This window comes from Artemia sp. Qi Xiang Cuo, chromosome 18, assembly GCF_049724085.1.
Source record: "Artemia sp. Qi Xiang Cuo chromosome 18, ASM4972408v1, whole genome shotgun sequence".
Lineage (NCBI taxonomy): Eukaryota > Metazoa > Arthropoda > Branchiopoda > Anostraca > Artemiidae > Artemia > Artemia sp. Qi Xiang Cuo.
In genome coordinates, this window is record NC_142811.1 from 62043836 (window position 1) to 62061020 (window position 17185).

A 17185-nucleotide genomic window follows, 5' to 3' on the forward strand; every position below is an offset into this window, starting at 1 on the left:
AAGGCTACTAGTAGATACAACAACATACACCCTACATGGATAAAGAATGTTACCCCTTCTTATAAACAGGAACTCCTAAATTGCTATAATCATGCATGGGCTACTTCCACACTCCCCGATGTTTGGAAATGTTTGTCCCTCCTACCAGTTTTGAAGAAAAATAAACCCAAATATGACCCTGAGTCTTATAGGTCTATAATGATTACTCCTGTGCTGGCAATATTAATAGAGAAAGTGATTTACCACCGATTCTTTTGGTTTCTGTTGAAGAATAGTATGATAGCTGATACTCAAACTTGTTTCAGGAAACAATACTCATCGACAGATGCTTTTATCTTGTTAACAAAAACCATAATGAATCTATATAAAAATGTAATGTCCTAGTTGCTGAATTTCTAGATTTAGAAGGAGCAAATGACAATGTGAACCACCAGATCTTTTTAGCCAAACTTGCAAATCTTGGATTACCCCCAAAGCTAGTATCCTTCATTTAAAATCGAAGTTTCATGGTTTGTGTAGGTTCAGCCTCCTCACTCGAAACTCCAACAACCAAAGGTCTTCCACAGGGTGCAGTCCTGAGCTGCCTCCTCTTCTCCTTGTTTCTCTGGGACATGAGCCTCCAACACACCAATTTATTATATACTTATGATGTCGTACTATGGACAACTGGCAACACCTTTGAGATTGCATATTCAAAGTTGCAAAAATCACTTTTCCAATTTGAAGATTTTTCTAAGAAATCTGATTTATCCATTGCACCTACCAACTCGAAAATCATCCAGTTCACCATAAGCGAAAAAATGTTAATGCAAAACTGAAAGTAAAGGGTATAATCATTTCAGAGGATAATCAAATACATTACCTAAGTCTTTTACTTTACCAGAAAAATAATTTCCACCTTCACATCACAAATCATTAAAAAAATGCTATAGGGGAATCAGAATAATATAAAGACTACTATCCTACCCCTGGGGTTGTAATGAGAAAATTTTAATCCAATTTTATAAATCACATGTAAGATACCTGACAAGTTTCTGCTTACTGAGAATGAATTATCAACAATAAATGAAAGACGAAGATTTTTTCTAATAAATTGTCCGACAAAACTTGAATCCAATAGCTCAAATACTCTGCATTGTTAAGAAATCCATCCATGTATAGAGGTATTGCAAATGATTTTGCCAGTACCCGGAAGAAAATCCAAGTGCCAGCAAAGTCTATTGCGCCTACCTCTCCCCCCCGCCATGGAGTTGGTCAATCCCCATAACAAACACTAATTTCTCAAAATGGACTAAAGAACTTACCCCTATTGCTTTCATCCAAAAAAATTTGCTTAATTTACCACAATTACGTATAAAAACCATTTTTCAATTTTTATTGATGGGTCAGAAATGAATGAGAAGGTGGTAAGTGGAGCTTTTCTTTCCTCCCTCAATATTGGAATGGGTGAAAGACTGAATGGTAATGTATCTATAATATCTGCAGAGTTAAATGCCATAATTATGGCATTAGAGCACCTTATGAATAATCAACCTTTGATTCCTAATTTACAAAATATTATAGTTTATTCTGACTCTCTGTCAAGCCTAGAGTTGCTTTACTTTGCTTCTCAGCATAAAATTGATATAAACACTTTATAATGTCTTTGCATTATTGACACTCTTGCTTCAAGAGGCCAAATTCAGTATTTTCCAAGCCACTTAGCTATAACTGGTAACCACCAGGCAGACGATATAACAAAACCTGTTCTAAATATTAACTAGCCGAGCGGGAGACCAATCCCCATTAGAGACATTTATTGCTGGAGATTATCAGAGCTAACGTTAAATAAGAACAAACCATGTTTATATCTCTTTCCAAATAAAAACCTTTCTAAAATTTATTACAGAATTTGGTCTGGCTCAAAGGGGCAAAATTCTCAGGCGTTTTTGTATCAGTTTCCTAATTCAAGTGGCTCGATTCCCTCATCTCTTCTTTGCAGACATTGCAGTATAATAAATGAAACAATTGAGCATTGCCTATTTGAATGTAGTATACTGATATCTGCAAAGTATACCTTGCAATGTAAACTATTAAAGTGCTTCAAAAACCAAACAATATCACTATCAGCAAAGATTCTAGCTGACCATACCTTTACATAGAGCGCAGAACTTAGTGGTGTATCCTCTGATATTTAAACTCCTAGAATAAAAAGATTTACTGCAAGATATCTAAGCAGACTCAAGATAAATAAGGAGCAACCATTGTAGAGTGATTTACAGAGTGAGTGAAAAGGAAAAAGGCTAAATAGTCTCGACTGAAAGCCGACGTTTGCTGAAATAGAAGAAGAACAATGAACCAATTAACGAAAAAAGGACAGAGTTCCTCTAAAGCGATTATTGACATTCACAAGACGTCGAATCAGTATTTTGCTGCTGGGCAAAATAGAGCTCATTAAAGATATTACCCCATTAATATTAATATTAACAGCCCTTCATATAGAATTTTCACTTCTTAACTTCTAGCAAACCGAAAGGGCTTAAACTAAATGTTGCAATATCTTTTTCTTAAGATTTTATAGCAATTCGTAGGATTTGGTTAATTAGTCCATAGTAGATATAAAGCTCAACAAAAGCAAATGAATTGATAATTATGTTATATAATTGTAAATCATGTCATATAAGATAAAGTACCTGTTAATGAGACTTATTTCATCAGAAAGTGTAAATTTTCTCTAGCCAAGTTCAACTCCAATTTTACTGAAAACAAAATATATTTTGAATGTATTCACTTTTTTGACTTTAACAAATTAAGAAGCATTAAGACTTCAAGGAATAAATATCAGAATATGTGTATGGATATTCAAATTATTTTTGTGCGTTTTTCCTGCCGACTGCATGCATAGTTCGGATTCTGTTTTTCAAAAAATTACAACATGTGGAATTTAAGAAGTAAATAAATTTCAAGGCTTAACGATTGAGCCAAGTAAGTCAAGCACACTCAAATGTTTCTTTTATCCATTTTCAATTTAGTTTATTCCACTTCAAGATATACCGCTGTCTTCTAACACCTATGACAAATAATGTAATAACACTACTAGCTATTCTAATATTAGACATGAAGCTGTATAATATTAAATTGACTAAGTACTTTTAATAACTATTTGAATCAAACTGATTGTTTTTTATTATTGTTACGAGCAACTGTGAGTGGCATTTAAATTGCCCTCGTCTGCCCTACGATTAGAACATAGACGTATTTCAATTTTCTGTTTACAAGGAAATTATGCAAGAGAAATAAATAAAAGTGATTCCTGGTATTTGCAATAATAATACTGCTACGTTTAAAATAGGAAATGAGGTTAGTAGCTGATTTTGTATCAAATTAGGAGTTAAGCAGGGTTGCGTTCTATCCCCATTTACAAGGATTATTTTGATAGACTTTGTCTTAAGGGGCACACAAAAGGCAATGAGTGAACACGGAATCAAACGGGGAGGAAAAACTTCCTTAATTTTGATTGTGCTGATGGTTTAAGTATCCTAGATGACAATGTGAGCATAATAAATGAGCTTTTAGAGGTTTTACAAGTTGAAGGTGCTAAAATAGGTTTGAAAATTAATGTTAAGAAGACTAGGTCACTTAGGCTAGGAATAAGTGAAGATGAAAAGGTGACGTAGGGTAACGCAAAGATTGATCTAGTGGACAGCTTCACTTACCTTGGTAGCATTATTATTAAAGACGGGGGAGCAGTGAAGATGTTAAAACTAGAATAGCCAGGGCTCAGGGTGTTTTTTTTTTCATAGTTGAAAAGAGTTTGAAAGAGTAAGAAAATAAGTCTGCAAACCAAGATTAGAATCTTGGTAGCTACAGTGATGACAGTGGTCAAATATAATTCTGAAGCATGGACACTCCAAAAAACGAACTAAGATTTGCTAGATGTTTTCCAGAGAAATTGCCAACGTATTGTTTTGGTACCCGGCTGACTGACCATATTTCAAACAGCAGGCTGTACGAAAAGTTTTATTCACCCCCCCCCCCTTTTTCTAAGGCTATAATAAGAAAAAAGTCGAAAATACTAGGGCGAGTTCTGAAGATGAAGGATAACAAATTGCCAAAGATTGTCCTTTTCGGCCAACCGTCTAGGGCTAAACTGAAAGCAGGTCGTTCACGATTGGGTTGGGAAGATTTCACAAAAAAAACTTAAGGGAAACGGAAAGTTCATTGGAGGGTATAAAGACGGAGGCTTTGAGGACATTGGGATGGAGGAGCGTATGTAGCTTTGTTGGCCTCTGGCGGCTTGGTCTTGCCGTGATTTGTTAGTAGTAGTAGTAGTACATCACTGCACTAATATGTTCTAAGGGATTCCCAATGATGCTATGTCCTTATATTTTTGGTCTGATTCATCACGCAGCCAGGAAAGCTGCTGTCTCAAGCTTTTGTTTCCTAATTTTACGGAGTTATACCATGATTGTTCCTTCCAGTTGCTTCATCGAAAATATTACTCTTGAATGTTGAACATCCCTTGCCTCACCAAAGAACGAAATTGAAAAATAGAACATATTGTGCTAGGGTTCTATTATAGTCAGACACATAGTTTAAGTCAAAATTAACAAAAGACTACAGCGCTATTAATAGTTTACACAGTTTTACGACTGACCAGTCAAATTAAAACTTTGATGTATTATTTTTCGAAATTCCGAAAGATCAAAGCCTGCAACAACAGTTATCCTTTCTGTAAGATAAATTTGGGAAATGGTACTTTGACAAAAATTAGTAGAGTTAGATAACAACAAATTAGAGTTGATTCAAGCTTTGCTCATCGCTTTCTATCCATTTAAAATTTCCAAATCTCTAGTACAATGAAAAACATATTTTCATAAATTTTAGTCAAAAAGTGTAACTATGGTGTGGTTCAGGGATTATCGACACAAAGAGCCAAGAAAAATTTTGATTTATCACACAGGCGTGACTGTAATGTAGTTATTATCTTCATGACTATCAAGGAAACTGATAACTACTACTACTAACAACTCACCGCAGCACTAAGCCGACTGAGGCCAACACTGCTAAGCACGCTTTTCCTCCACCCTAATATATTCAAAGCCTCCCTTTTTACACCCGCCGAAGAAGTTCCAATTTCCTTTAAATCTTTTTTTGTGTCATTCTCCCACCCCAGACGGGGACGACCTGCTTTCCGCTTAGCCCCAGACGGCTGGCCGAAAAGAACAATCTTCGGTAATCTGTCATCCCTCATCCGCACAACGTGCCCCAGCCACCTCAACCTTTCTTTCATTACAGCCCTAGAGAGCGGTATTGCACCACATTTTTCGTATAGCCTATTGTTTGAAATACGGTCAGTCAGCCGGGTACCCAGAACAATCCTTAAGCAATTTCTCTGGAAAAAATCTAGCAATTCTTCATCTACTGTTCTGAGCGCCCATGCTTTAAAGCAATATTTGACCAATGTCATCGCTATAGCTTCCAATATTCTAATCCTGGTTTGCATACTTATTTCCCTATTCTTCCAAACTTTTTTTAACTGTGAAGAAACACCCTGAGCCTTGGTTATTCTACTTTTAACATCTTCACTGCTCCCACCATCTTTACTCATAATACTACCAAGGTAAGTGAAGCTGCCCACCTTATCAATCTTTTCTTTGCCCAACGTCACCTTTTCATCTTCACTTATTCCTAGCCTTAGTGACTTAGTCTTCTTAACATTAATTTTCAAACCAATTCTAGCACCCTGAACTCGCAAAACCTCTAAAACTTCATTCATTTTGCTCACACTTTCATCTAGGATGCTTAAATCATCAGCATAATCCAAGTCCAGGAGACTTTTTCCTCCCCATTTGATTCCGTGGTCTCCCATTACCTTTCCTGTGCTCCTTAAACCAAAGTCCATCAAAATAATCCATATAAAAGGGGATAGAACACAACCCTGCTTAACTCCTGATTTAATACAAAACCAGCTGCTAACATCATTTCCCACCTTAACCGCAGCGGTGTTATTCTCGTACACAGCACTAATCACTTTAATGTAATTGTCTGGTATACCATACAAGGGTAAAACCTTTACCAAAGCTCTTCTATCAACAACATCGAACGCTAGCTCATAATGTATGAAACTGAGGACTAAAGGTGTTTGAAAACTCAGGCACTTCTCAATTATTAGCCTAAGAGTGAAAATTTGGTCGACACATCCTCCACCTTTTCTAAGACCGCACTCTTCATCTCTTAAAAGTTTGTCTACAGCATCCCTTAGTATAATAAGTATCATGTTAATAAGTAATTTACTACCTACAGAGACCATACTAATGCCTCGATAATTACCACACTCACTTTTATCACCTTTCTTATAGAGTGGCTTAATTAAGGTTTTCCTAAAATCGTTAGGTACTTCCCCTTTTTCAAAAATCATATTCATGATCTTCAGTAACTTATTTCTAACCTCAGAGTCATAATGTTTAAGAAATTCTTTTATAACCCTGTCAGCATCTGGGGTCATTTAATTTTTTAATCCTTTTAGTACTGTCGCTAGATCTTCCTCACAAATCATGTCTTCCTTCCAATCCAATGTCTTACAAACTTTTTCAGTTTTCTCTATATTTTTTCATGTACCTCTGTCTTGGTTAATCAAGTTGTCAAAATGTTCAGCCTATCTCTCTTTAGTTCTTTCCTTATTACTAATTGTGGCCCCATTCCTATCTTTAATTGGGCCAAGTCAGGATTGACTGCTCCCTCTTAATTTGTTAATATGCCAGTACAATATTTTACTATTATACCGTCTAGCTGCATCTTCCAGATCCCTGGCAATTTCATCTATGATCTCTTTTTGACTTCTCCTTAGTTCATACTATAGTGCTCTCTCCACTTTCCTTCAAGTTCTTCAATTTTCATAAGGTCTATTCCTCACACAATTCATATAAAAGCTCCTGCTCCTTTCTATTGAACATAAAGCTTTTTCACTAATATTCTTAGCTGCAGTTCTAGCTTTCTTCCCTAATACACCTTCAGCAACTTCACAAATAATTTTTCTAAAATTATTCCAACCATCTTCCACATTATCAAATCTTAAACTGTCAAGTTTAGTATTTAACTGTTCCTGGAAAGTTTCTCTCAAATTCTCATCCTGAAGTCTACCAACATCATAACTTCCCGGGAGGTAGTTACCCTTCCGATATTTCAGCTTTAAATTAACCCTTGACACTACTAGATGGTTATCTTTACTTTTAATAGCACTCCTATATACCCTAGTATCTTGTATTGATCCTGCCAGTCTTCGGTTTACTATAGCATGATCAATAAGGTTTTCTGTCTTACCATCACGTGAATACCATGTTAACTTATGAGCCATTTTATGACCAAACACCTTATTGGTTATAACTAGATTGTTATATCTACAAAAATACAAAAGTCTGTATCCATTACTGTTTTCTTTTCCTATACCAGAATTACCAAGGCTAGGATACCATCTATCCCTATTTCTACCAACCTGGGCGTTAAAATCTTCCAGTAAAAACATCATATTTATAACTGTAACCCTGTCTATTTGAACCTGTGACTTTAGGCAAAATTTATCTGAGGCACTAGTACCGCTGTCAGTCGGTTCTACAGGGGCATATACTACTATAACTGATCCCCTGATCTTTTAAGTCATAAAATGAACAATTAATACTCCATTATTAACACCTTCGCAACCTAAACAAGACTTATCAGCTTCCTTATTCATCATGAGCCCTACTCCCTGTCTATGTACCCCATACTTCCTGAGTAAACAAATTCTATATCACCTAATTTAATGCTTCCTACTCCTGGGATATGAGTTTCTGAAACTCCTAATAAATCCAGTTCGAATCGTCTGAATTCGCCAGTCAAAATGTCGATACGATAGTCAGTTTTTATGATTACAGCATTCCAAGTTGTAGTTTTCATATTCTTTAAATCATTGAAATTTTTTTCGCATGAGGGAGAGCGATGGTCCCAGAACCAGTGCAGGACGGAGATCATATATCTTCTCAAGTCTACCTCAAAGTGCTTAATATAGCTTAGAATCGGACATCAAGAAGTCCCTGGGACCTCCATGAATAAGGAATTTTTGAATTCCTGGGCCCATCTTTGTCACAACATGGTATTTAGCACTTAGCAATGCTCTTCTATCAAAACTGATAAGAGTCAGAGTTTCACTATCACGGTTATAGTTTATATCACCCAGCCTAAAAAAGTGTCTTATGTTGCAAAATATTCGATTCTGTTTTACCCCTATGAGCGAAAAAATAATTTCTACAATCGAAAAAACTGTGTTCAAAATGAATAAGTACTTTCTGTCTATAGTTCGGCAAAAAATAGCGTCCCTTTTTCAAACAAGTATTCACGGGAGTACTTACTGTCAGAGGTTTCTAGAAAGATGTATGACAATGTCGCTTTCAATCAAATATTCCAGCTGGAACGCAAATAGCAACGTCGCTTAGTTGCCTTTTTTTGACAAAATTTACCTTTTTCTCAAAACTAGCTCGTGCTTTTGAAGGTTTCAACAAAGGTCTTTTTTTATTCCTACATGATAAGAGACCATAAGCACTTTTTTTTTCTTTACAAATAGTTAAAGTTGAAGAAAAATTTGTACCAGCTTCCCCGTTTCAAGTGCCTCTCCCTACATGAAAACTGGCTCTTTATCTGTCGTTAGTTGCAGAAACAGGAGAAACAGCATTAACGGGATTTCAAATCGCTTAACTATTCAAAATACCCCCCGCCCCTACCCCAAAGGAGACACAAGCTGAGTTACATGACTAGTTTTGCAATCAGATTCTTATATTTTATGATGGATAGCCTGCTGAAGCCAACTATTGCTGCTACTAGCACATCCTTCTTGGAATATCATATGGGTAAATTAGGTTACAATTTGTATTACTGTAGCTAGAATCTTGCTTCTTCCATGAAATTCTTCTTGTGAAATTGCGCACCACAGCCCGTATGATTTGTAATGACTGAACTATATACTATTTTACAACCTAAGAATAATAATGTAATAATAAAAAATTGTGGGAGTAGGCAATAGTAAAAAAGAAAACTCGAAGAGCCCGCTATCCTCATTGGCTGACAAGACAGCCAATCATGTACATTCTAGCCCCAGGAAATCTAATTTGAACATACCTGAGCCAATCCGCGACAGACAGCTGTAGCATCTTCGCGAACCACTTCATTAATTGATCTTTAAACTACTGCAATGAGATTCTTGTCTGTTTTGTGAGCTAATCATAGGCAGCGCAGTAGCACTGCCTGAGCAAAGAGCGATGTTTGCCACTTAGTCTCAGGTATTAATAAATAAATGAAACCCAAAACGAACAAGAATTACAATAAATAACCAAGTCAAACTCAAAACGAGTCAAAATGGCACATTTTCTATTCAAACAAACTCAATACGAGACAACATCAAAACGAGAAGATAATTGGAACTTTACTGGAGGCAAATACACCAAATGTATTTTCACTTTTTTGAGTTAAATAAATAAAAAATTATTAATATTTTCAGGAATGAATATGAGTATATGTATTAAACTGACATTCCACGATCTGTTTTTTTCAGTAAAATGTAAATTATGTTCTTGTCTTGAAAAGGTATGGGAGTTGTCAACCCTACTCATGTTAATTTTTGTTCGTATTGAGTTTGAATCGGTTATTCATTGTAATTTCTGTTCGTTTCGGGTTTAATTTATTTATTAATGGTGATTTGTGGTACATTTTTAAGTAACTCTTAACAGAACTGAAGAAATACTGAAACAAACCAAGCCATAATAAATGAAACACTTTTCACCAATTAGATTGGTCAAAAATTCTCTGCTTAGTGATTGACTTAGCTTGTCTACAGACCTAATGTTCATTAAAAGTGTGGTCAGATGATCTTAATTTAAACTGAAGAAAAGTACCATTTGAATCCTTTAATTTTCAGTTTAACTTGAAAGATTTTTTAACTTTATTTCTGCTTTTTTTGGTTTAATGGAGTTCTTTACTTTTCTTTGAAAAACTTTTTTTATGGAAAAAGTTTTTAAAATTAATCCACATTAAAAAACTGTAGCATCAGTCTAATCTACCACATTAAATTACATGACGGTATTTAGTTGCTGAAGGTGGATTCTTGTCAGTTGCGCGGGTATCCCACGGTAGACGGCTTTCTGAAGTATTATGCTATGTTAGTAATATATTTCCAACGCTTGAGTTATTACAGTGAAATCAAAAAAAGGAATCTGAATATGACAAACCAATCTATGGCCAGCAAAAGAAGAGAAAAAACATCCAACTAATATATCGCCCGTATAAAACAAAGAGTGGTACTCGTATGATAAACGTCCTACCACTCAAATTGTTCATCCATTGACGCATCATAGAAAAGGTTTTTTTTTCATTAGTTTCTTTGAGCTTAGTGTCAGACAAGACAAAGATATGTGACAGAATAGATTGGAAATATATAATTAGGCCTATATTTTCGAACATTAGGAATGGGGGGGGGATAAAGTATTTGGACAGTGTGAAGTTAGAAAGCAATTGTTACTCCATAATATGCAGAATAATTGTACCTAACAAATTAGGCATGCAGATCCCCTATACTTAATCCCCCCCCCCCCTAATGAGCAAATATATAACCCAAATCTGTTTCTTAAGTATTATATTTTTATTTTACTTTGGTATCTTTCATTAGGATTGAGCTCCAGAAAAACATTAGGTATGGTGTATATCATACAAGTAGAAAAGGCGTCTTCAGCGTAGACAAGAAAAAAAAAAATGGAACCTAAAACTAAAATAATATAAATAACAAATATATATTAAACACACACACACACACACACACACACACACATATATATATATATATATATATATATATATATATATATATATATATATATATATATATATATGCTGCAGCATGTAGTGCATGTATTGTGCAGCATGCAAGAAGTAAAACTATAAAAAAATGACTTTTGTGAGACAAAACTAACCAAAACTTAAAAGGAAGAAAATAGTAAGATAAGGAGCAATGGGAGAATTTTAGAATAGTCGTTCTGAAACCGAGCACGTCAATCATAGTAATTTGACTCACTGAATAGTATAAAGGCTGGTAACATTCTTCAAGAAAGTACTTGTAAGACAATTTTACAAAAAAAGACTTTGTGGAGGCAACAGAATACCTACGAGAGATGCTTTCAAACCGTAGCTGTAACTCATAGTAAACACGGGAGAAAAGGCATCTTTATACGTTAAACCTATTTACACGCCTACATAGTACTTCAGCATGATGTTAATATTTTTATTTTCAAAAGTATATAAAACTCAACATTAGTAAAGCATCATAAGCGAAATTACACAAAATTCTAGAAAGAAACATTTTCATTTACGTTTCTTTTTTTATATCTTATTCTACCTACTCCGATTGTCGTATTGCAATTCCTCAGCCCAACATATTTGGGTATTACGCCGAAAAAATCAACAAAAACAAGATAATACAACAAAATTACAACACAACATTCACACAAATGAACATAAAGAAAAACACCGGATCATCACAGAAAGTATAAGGCAAAGAACACAGGAAACTGCAGAGGATTAGACCTCTGGCACTATAACATAGTAGTTACACATATTAAAGAAAACATATCGTTACCGTATGAACTAAAAAGACGGAGAAAGCTGAAGATATTAGATGGCGCTGATATTCCTCTCGGGGACTATTAATTTTTGCAAAGACCTTGGTATACGCTGAACACAAAGTAGTGCTATATAAGCGATGTCCATGCGTGTTTTATTAGGTAGCTTATATGTAAGGTTAGGAAATTAATGACGACAGAACACCTCTATAGCCTAATCACATACATTCTGACCACGGCGATATCCAGGGGGGGGGGTTGACCTCCCAAAATATTTTTCCAACTCGTAAAAACGTAATAAAATGAAAATACACAAATTTTTTATGCTTTTTTTGATTTTTTTTGTGTAAACCCCCCCCCCCCCTCGAAGGAAATACTTTTATGAAACCGCCTCCAAAAAAAAAAATCCAGGATACGGCCTTGATTCTGCCCATAAGAGATCTCAATTATGTTGGATCCCTTTATGTTATTTTATGCAGTTAGGTCTAGAAATATAAAAGGTTTGTTTAAGTCAGGTCTTTACGGCAAAGAAGCAACAACCACAACTACTCTATAGAAACTAAAGCTGGCTTAGAAGACTAACAAGATAAAATGATTCTGAAAATCGACCGGTAAGGCAAGTTATTTGAAAATTAATCACTCTTTAACTATTCTATTCAGCCTAAATGTATAAAATGACCTTAGTTATAATTCCGGCAAGGGTTTATAACTTCAAAATAAGAATGAAAAAAACAATTAAATTGGTTATTTTAAAGCCATGAGGGTAATGATTTGACTTTGACTCCAAGAGCCGTTTGCCAAAATCACCCTCCACTAGCAGCTTGGATCCACATTACAAGCCTAGCTACTTGTTGTTTTCTTTCTAATATCGGTCCACCAGCTACCAGATGAAAAGCTTCAAATGGAAAGTCTTTACTAGCCGTGCAAATATTACCCCATAGCGTATTTAGATTTTTTACCCTAATCACCTCTCCGGAGTTTATGTTATAAAATAGTAGTAAATATTGTCGATTACATTAATAAACATAAGATAATACACCTTAAAATAATTTTACAAAAACTCGTACGATAACACAATTATTACACAATTGTTAGACAGAATAATTGTAAATTATCCCTACCCTTTAAAGCTAGGACCATTGTATCTGATTGGCAAATATTACTATTAATATGAGAAAAAAGAGGAGTTGATAATAATCGTTTTTGGAAGAATAGGAAGACAAGTCTTTGAACTAGTATTATGATACTGAGAGCCAAGGTTATGAGAGTGGTCAAGTGTGGCTCTGAAAAATTCAGGCTTGGCCAAGTTGAGGGAGATGTGCTAGATCAAAGGAATCCGGTGGAAATTCCTAAACAATAAACTGTGCAAAATTTTTGGCGTGCTCCCAATTTTTTAGAGCTGTAATGAAGAAAGCTTACGATAGTTAAGTCACGTTTTACATATGATAGGCTAACAATAAAACATAATCCAGGCTGGGCCAATTGAAATGCAGCGCACAACCGAACGGGGTATAAAGAGGTCACAAAAAGGACTTAAAGGAATTTGAACAAACATGGAAGGAAAGACAAGGGCAATTCTGAACAGAGTGGGGAAGAGAATTTATTTCTAATCTGTGGTGGCGTTAGGCGATTTGGTATTAAAATAGGTAGTCAGCAGCAAAATTAGTAGCATTGATGATTTTGTTTTAGCTCTATTTCATGCTTTCCTTAAATGGAGCTGAATTAAACGATACGAGAAGTAAAAATACTGGAAATTGGCGTATTAAATAATACAGTCCAATCCAAGGACAAAACTGATGCAAAAGACACACCGATTTCAAAGAGACTTAGAATTATTTTAAGAAGAGTTTCAATCAAGGCTTTAAAATTGCTTTAAAGCATGCAGATCAAACTAAAAAAAGTGCTTCATTTTGAAGAACCTAAAGTTTAAAATACCATGCTGTTTTCTGTGTTTTGTAATGTTTTATCTGAAAAATTTCAATGTGTGAACGGAATTTAATCTTAAATAAGTGATAGCTCGCTTCTCCTTCCTCCTTACATTTTAAAGCCTCATTTTCAAAATTTTAGTTTGTTTGAGAGCTTATGAGAAGATTTTGCTTAGAATGGGTTAGAGGGTCTCAAATCCTTAAAATGCACAGTTATTGACTAAATTCTTTCTCTGAAAAAAGATCCTTCAGGCTATATTTCTTTATGCTCTCTTCAAAGGTTTGTCTGGAAAAGAGTTAGGCCAATAAAAATTTTAGATTACGATATAGGAAAATCATAGTTTTCAAGTTATTTCTCGCAAAGAAAGTATCTAAAACAAATGATAATTTCCCAGTGATGTTTAGAATTCCTTATAATGGTTTATTATATTCTCTTTGTACCACATCTCTAACAAGGAAAGAAACATTGACGATCAAAAGTGGTTTTACTGGAATAAATTTTTTTTTTAGCGTTACTGACAGCACCAAGTTATATCGGCGAGCAATAAATATTCAAGAACCAGCTTAATTTTACTTTTCAAAATTTGGATTTCAATTAAGGATAAAGAATCGCTTGGATACAGCTGAAAATTTCTCAAAGTAGCACTCTCAACAACGTATAACACTCCCCGCCGAGAGCAGAGAATCAGGAAATTCGTACCTGCGCTACACGGACCACTGATCAGAATTTAAAAAAAGTTTTGTCAACCACGCATAACACTCGGCACCGAGAGCAGAGAATCAGGAAATTGGTACCTGCGCTACACAGACCACTGGTCAGCAGGAGAAAATAGTCTTATCTTGTGTTAAAAATAAAATACCTCGGCCTATATTAGTATGCAGAGCGTTGGCTAGTTTAGAAAAACGATAAGACAAATCGGGCTATGGGGATTTTTTTAGCGAAAATGAGTCAGTTGTCCTAAAAACAAGTAATAAAAAAGATAAAAAGAAACACAGGCAGAGTTTATTTAGGTTTATAATTACTCTTATGACTGTACATGGTAACCCAAGTTGAGGCTGTTTTTTTCTATTAGAAAAACTTGCAATTCCAATTTTACTGGTTTTGCAAATACTTTGTCCTTTAATAATTTTGTTTTCGATATATTCTACTGGTTCAATCTCGCAAAAATACTTAGAAGGTTGAAAATAGTTTACATGGGCAGATTAAACATTTGTCATGCAATTAAATCACACAAGTTCAATTTTGTTTTCTATTTCATGGATTTACATTAGCCTCAATTATTTTATGGATCACAGAAACACATTTAACTTTTGTTATACATAGAACATTAAAGAGAAGAAGTAAAATTTTAGAAGAAAATTCTTCCTTTCGTCGACATGAGGCCTAAAGGTCGCCTCTGTCACTTTGTTACATTTGAGAAAATTGCCAAATACAACAGATTGTTTGTTAGGCATTTCTCAAATAGCAAATCAGCTATAAGACAATGGAATGCGAACTTTAAGTGAATCTTTCAATTTTATATCCAAGGGCCATCCTCAGCAAAACAAATAAAAAAAAAACACATTAAAACACGATCATTGAAACAAACATCTGTTTAAAACAGTCCTGGCATTATTAATTCAGGGAAGTTCAACCAGGGCTGTACGGAAAGTTCAACCTTCAACTTCCCTGAAGCAATTCCCCTGAATAATCAAATTCCCTATTGTTCTACTTGTATTTTGCTGTTTGGTTTCGAGAACTGCTTAGAAAATGGGTTTTGGCGATTATCTTGTGGGTTTGAAAGTTCCAGATACAGCAACGTTATCACGCCTTATCACGTTGCCATCATATCAACGCTATCACGCCCTTTAGGTGTGACAACAACGCTATTGATTCTTCATAAACCTCTTCCCCTTCAAACATTTAACGTTATAAAACACATAAGAGATTCTTGAATTAAAAGCATACTCTGTTTAAATCCCCACTCGAAGCGAAGAGTGCACTCAATCAAACTTAGAGCATGTGCCTTAAAAATAAAAAAAAAAACAATAAATTACGCTTTTTCTGATGTAAAAAAGGGTCAGGTCAAAAAAAAAGGATGAAATATAGACTGTTAAATACATATATCATAGTAAAATATAACAAGAAGCCTAATGTAGTTTGCATTGTCAGTAGAGAACCAAAAACACCGTATCTACATTTTGCGATAGTGATGTTACTGAATTTCTCAACCTATGCTTATAGGTTTCTCAATTAGTCAAAAGACAGTGATTGGTTATTTATATTTATTCAGTTTTATTCAGTTAGTTATTTATATTCAGTTTCCAGAAGTTTCTTGCTCACCTGATATATTCTGAAAAAAAAATGCAGATATGAGGTTTCTGCTTCCTACCTACAGAAGAAGACAAAGGTCAAATGATAGTATTTACTTATTATCACTTTCCTCGCTATCTGCTCTATTAAAAAATCTATTTTCCACCATATCTGAACTCTCGGAGTATTTATCCGCTTGTTTAGAACTCTCAGAATCTGAAACCATTTCAAATAATCTCGGTGTCCATTCTACAGTGAACTCGGATGTACTTCTAGCTAATGATTTTCCGATACTCGATTTACCAGCATCATTTGTTTGTCCTGAACTATTGTTTTCTGGCTCGGGATTTCTGAATCTACCGTAGATAAAATTTTGGGAACTCTCTTCGTAATATCTTCCGGTTGTTCTAGAGCTACGCATTTTTTGGAGCGATTTTGGTAACCCCATGGCTTTGATTCGTCTGGTACTTGGTCCGGGGACCTCTTGCAGCTCGGATGGACTATCGTTATTCTCTGTTGGATCTTTTTTGATTATTTCTAGGAAGGGGATTTCCACTATTTCAGTCTCCGCGTGAGAGCGATCTGCCATTGATCTAGGATAAACGCTGGATTTGTTTGTGTACCTGAAAAAAAAAATTAAGGTTTGAAATAAAAAAGGTTTCACCGCACTTTCAATCAAATAATTATATATATTTTGGAGTATAATTATTCCCAAACCTTGGAGGAAAAAAAATAGTCATATAAAAACAGGGCTGGAGGAGAGACAGGGAGAATGAAAGAGAGAGAGAGAGAGAGAGAGAGAGAGTGAGAGAGAGGGAGAGAGAGAGATAGAGAGAGACATAAGAGACAGAGAGAGAGAAAGAGAGAGATAGAGAGAGAGAGAGAGAGAGAGAGAGAGAGTTCATAAACTTTTTATCTCTTTTGTATTTAAGTTTTTGTTTTGTTTTTTAGTAAACTTGAGGTACTGTAATAGTTTTTGTCCTTCTTACTTCATATTAGCGATCCATACTTCATATTAGCAATGAATAGACGAAGTTAAATAAAAGCGTTTAAAAATAAGATATTATGGACAAAAAACCTTATTTTATCATTTAATATTGAAGAGAGTTGAGAAAATCTGAAAAAAAAGTATAAATTTTTAACAATTTACTAGCACGACCCAAAAGGTAAACATTTTTAATTAAGCGTGCGCATCTCTTCGGGAAGGTTCTTCTTAAGAGCTACAATTAGTGGCAATTTAGATCATTCTTTTTTTAATACCATTAAGAAGTATGTTTTAGTAAATCCTTTTCGGCTAGGTTAAATTTTTTAAGTTCTTTTCTTTACTAGGACAATTGACCCTTTTTTAA

General features: G+C 34.8%; 1 protein-coding gene across 3 annotated transcripts in view; it reads right to left on the reverse strand.

Moving 5' to 3' along the window:
- Window positions 1-11967: 11967 nt before the first annotated feature.
- The window catches only part of pot (zona pellucida domain protein papillote), a 117096-nt gene continuing 111878 nt past the window's right edge, over window positions 11968-17185 (reverse strand). For all 3 annotated transcript variants that reach the window (XM_089104415.1, XM_089104414.1, XM_089104416.1), the window contains exon 7: window positions 11968-16459. In XM_089104415.1, the coding sequence (XP_088960541.1) occupies window positions 15949-16459 (511 nt within the window). In that variant the 3' untranslated portion in view covers window positions 11968-15948. The remainder of the gene's footprint in view (window positions 16460-17185) is intronic.